Consider the following 3,357-nt stretch of genomic DNA (forward strand, 5'->3'; position numbering starts at 1 on the left):
GGGGGGGCGTCGCAATTGAAGTCTGCGACCGAGCAGCGCAACACGGGCCCTCGAAGTTCCCCGTCCAATCTCGCGTGGTACGCAGACCTGAGCATGCCCTAAAGTGGCACCAGCCAAGGCAGGTGTTGCACTTGACTGATGTCACATTACGGAATATCCTGGTCTGACATACCGTGCAGATTGTAGTTGGAACCAGGAGTTGTTGGCGGCGGCGTGTGGGTGGTGGTGCGGTTGTGTGTGTTATGTGGTCTGTGGTGGCTGTGGTACGGTCTGTGGTGTTATTATGTTGTTGTGTTGTGGTGACTGTGTGTGGCTGCTGTGTGAGTGTGTGGGGCTGCTCGGGCGGACTATGGTTAGCCGTGGAGGCTGCTCTGTTTGAGCAACAGGGGGCCACGTACGACGTGGTCCACTGTCTGTGTGTCCGTAGTCCCGAGCAGACCCTGAGGTGACTCCACCCCTCGCAGGCATTACACTTGACTGAGGTGGAGTTGTGGTGTAATCGTCTTCGGCATACACAGCAGGTGTATGTTTCTGGCCCAGTGTTTGACTCGATGCCAGCCCTGATTGGGAGAATGCGTAGTGAATGTAGCCCTATGGACGGACAACTTCTAAGATACTTCGCCGACCTAAACGGGGTTAGATCGCCGAAACAACAGCCCTTGGTCGGGTGAAACCCGAGTCATTCTGGTACGTAGAACCGGCTGTCGTGGGAATGGCAATTCTCCGCACTCTCCGAGTTTGCTGCAACAACAATTGAACGCAGTTTGCCAAACAAAATTTCTGCATAACACCAACCTTAGGGACCACTCGTTACTTTGAAATTATGCCGCGACGATGAGGAGTTCGTCTCGCTTTTGACTCTGTCCGCGGCAGATTTTTGATTTTATTATTATTGCACAAGTAATTAGGAAAATTTATTTTAATTTAGAAAATAAATAACACGCGGCACATTTTCAAAGTAACGAGTTGGAGCTTTTTATAGATTTATGTTCTTTGGATTTACGTTCTTTGTGCCTTCTTATACATTTACGATCTGTGTCTTTTGAAATAAACTTGTGGCAGCTCTTGTTATGTTTTGTTTTCGTTCGACATTCAGCAGCAATTTGTTCGCATGACGTTCTCCTTTTTGACATTCTGCTTTGAACGACAAATGTGAAAAAGAATTTCCGCTTTTGCTTTTGTGAATTTGGCCAAAAAATCAGAATCAGAAAATCTTGAACCAGAATGAGAATTGGACGTGTGCGTGCGCGCCCTGGTTCCATCTTCTCATATTTGTGTGTGTGTGAGAAAATTAAATTATTTATAATGACTTTGGTAACGAATGCAAAGGAAGATAATTGTTGAAAGAGTTGTAAACATAAACAATTTCGAAAGGCGCCGAATATTGTGAAAATCTATAATCGGTGTAATCTAGTGATTCGATTAAATAATTTTGAATAGGTATTAAAAAGTGAAAAAATTGTCAATTATGCCGCAGCGCAAACGATTGATGTGGAAATTTCGCAGTGAAGACGCGTATTCGAGATTTTCCTGAATTTCGTTTCATGTATCTGAGTATACACACATACCTGCATACATATGTATGTATGCACTCGCAATGGAAAATTCAATAAATAGCACCAAAGTGTGGAAAACTAATATAGTGAAAAAACGTAATTGCTACTTAATTGTGCAGTATACATATATATATGCATTTACCACATAAAATAATTGTGAAAACGCTTCAAAATTATAACTAATTTAGATGACTTCCATAGTATCATCACCCACACAGAATTCTGCACGTTGCCACCGAGGCACTGTATAACTAATCTTTACCACATAGACTATATTTAGGTGACTTCCATGGTATCATCACCCACACAGAAATAAAATTTCTGCACGTTGCCACCGAGGCACTTCATTCTGTCAACGTTTACTTCTCATTGCTTTCATACCCAAAATTCTTTTATAGACGTGGAAGATTCGTGACTGTTTCGCCACATAATTTAAATTAATGCGCACGTACCTAACCATATATGTATGTATAAACATACATTTATGTATATCTATTCTTAATGCACCCGTCATTCCAGAAATAAAACAGGTTCCTTGTTTTCTAATCGCTCATTAAGAGCATCTGTATAAACATATTTACATAGATACGTACATATGTACATATATTATTTCTCTTCTTTGCCTGTGCGAATATTTACTTGCTCTGTGTAACAAAAAATCTTTTTGTTTTTTTAATTTAGTCAATTAGGGTAATGTGAATTTCGACAGTTCCATATTTTCGGATTAAATACCTACCAAGTGAAAACTGCACAAGCTTAGCAAAGCACGCTACCTCCGGCCGGATTGGCAGAACTTCCAGCAACGCGTTCGCGAAATAATTGCGAAACGCAACTTAAAATACATATTTATTTATTTTGCAAAAAATCCACAACATTAAACATATCCATCCGTTTGCAATTCTAATTAAATTTAAGTCGCAAGACATGTAATACAAAGATTGCATACAAGCATTGGCAAAATTGTTAGCAGCAATAATACAACATAAATACATATGTTTCTATATATGTAAATCAACACTACGACTATCAATCTTCCACTGTTACTACAAACCAAATTAAATTTGGACGCATCATTCAATAACATAAGTAAAACTATTACTTATAGAAATCTATCTCGGCGTCGACTTAAGCATCTGTAAAAGCATTTAACTCAGTCAACATGGATTGGGTCATTCATGATGAACTCGGTATTACTGTCGGTCATGTGGCTAGGGGAGCAGCAGCTTCCGCTATGGTCATCGGCGGTGTTATACCTTATGTACCGCAATATTTGGAGATCAAGAAAACACAAGATGCAGATGGATTTTCGCTTCACGTTTGTCTTGCTTTGTTGATTGCGAATTCTCTAAGAATTTTCTTCTGGTAAGTGAAATCCGTACTTATAACATGTACGCATTAAATTTTTCATTCCTTAACTTTTTGGCAGGTTTTTATAGGCAAATATGAATTACGCTAATTATATTTTTAGTTTAGCATTTTCGTGCGAATCCGTTTTTGTTATCATACACATTAGTGTGCCTGTGTGAAGTGTGAAAATTTTTGGTCAATATCCTAGGCTCGCCGAAGTCCATCAAATTTCAAGTACTAAAAAAATGGGTTCCTTAAGTAACTAACTTCGATTCTCTACAAAAAAGGTCCATATACCAAATTATGTAGGACTAATACTTTAGAAGATTATTGGAATTTTAGTAAAAAATTTATTAATTAAATTATTTATAAATTTTTTTTTGAGCATATTGAACTGTGGTGGACTTTTGCGAGCCTAGGATATTGGCCAAAAAATTTCACACAGATTTTTTTT

General features: G+C 38.9%; 1 protein-coding gene across 5 annotated transcripts; it reads left to right on the forward strand.

The window, feature by feature from the left end:
- The first annotated feature begins 1,143 nt into the window (after window positions 1-1,143).
- Window positions 1,144-3,123, forward strand: LOC118740958 (solute carrier family 66 member 2-like). Of its 5 annotated transcripts, XM_036472734.1 has the most exons (3): window positions 1,144-1,652; window positions 2,238-2,507; window positions 2,541-3,115. In XM_036472734.1, exon 3 carries the CDS (start codon window positions 2,716-2,718, stop codon window positions 2,920-2,922), a length of 207 nt encoding a protein of 68 aa, XP_036328627.1. In that variant the 5' UTR covers window positions 1,144-1,652; window positions 2,238-2,507; window positions 2,541-2,715; the 3' UTR covers window positions 2,923-3,115. The 5 variants fall into 5 exon arrangements, with proteins under 5 accessions (XP_036328627.1, XP_036328629.1, XP_036328630.1 ...); XM_036472736.1 differs by lacking the exon at window positions 2,238-2,507 and having other exon boundaries at window positions 2,662-3,123; XM_036472737.1 differs by lacking the exon at window positions 2,238-2,507 and having other exon boundaries at window positions 1,144-1,440; window positions 2,662-3,123.
- The last annotated feature ends 234 nt before the right edge of the window (window positions 3,124-3,357 follow it).

Source organism: Rhagoletis pomonella, unplaced genomic scaffold (genome assembly GCF_013731165.1).
Source record: "Rhagoletis pomonella isolate Grant_MI unplaced genomic scaffold, Rhpom_1.0 Rhpom_scaffold_00006, whole genome shotgun sequence".
Lineage (NCBI taxonomy): Eukaryota > Metazoa > Arthropoda > Insecta > Diptera > Tephritidae > Rhagoletis > Rhagoletis pomonella.

Excerpts from the sequence above, each read along its gene's own strand:
- LOC118740958 (XM_036472736.1), top strand. The coding sequence starts at position 2,716 with ATGGATTGGGTCATTCATGATGAACTCGGTATTACTGTCGGTCATGTG.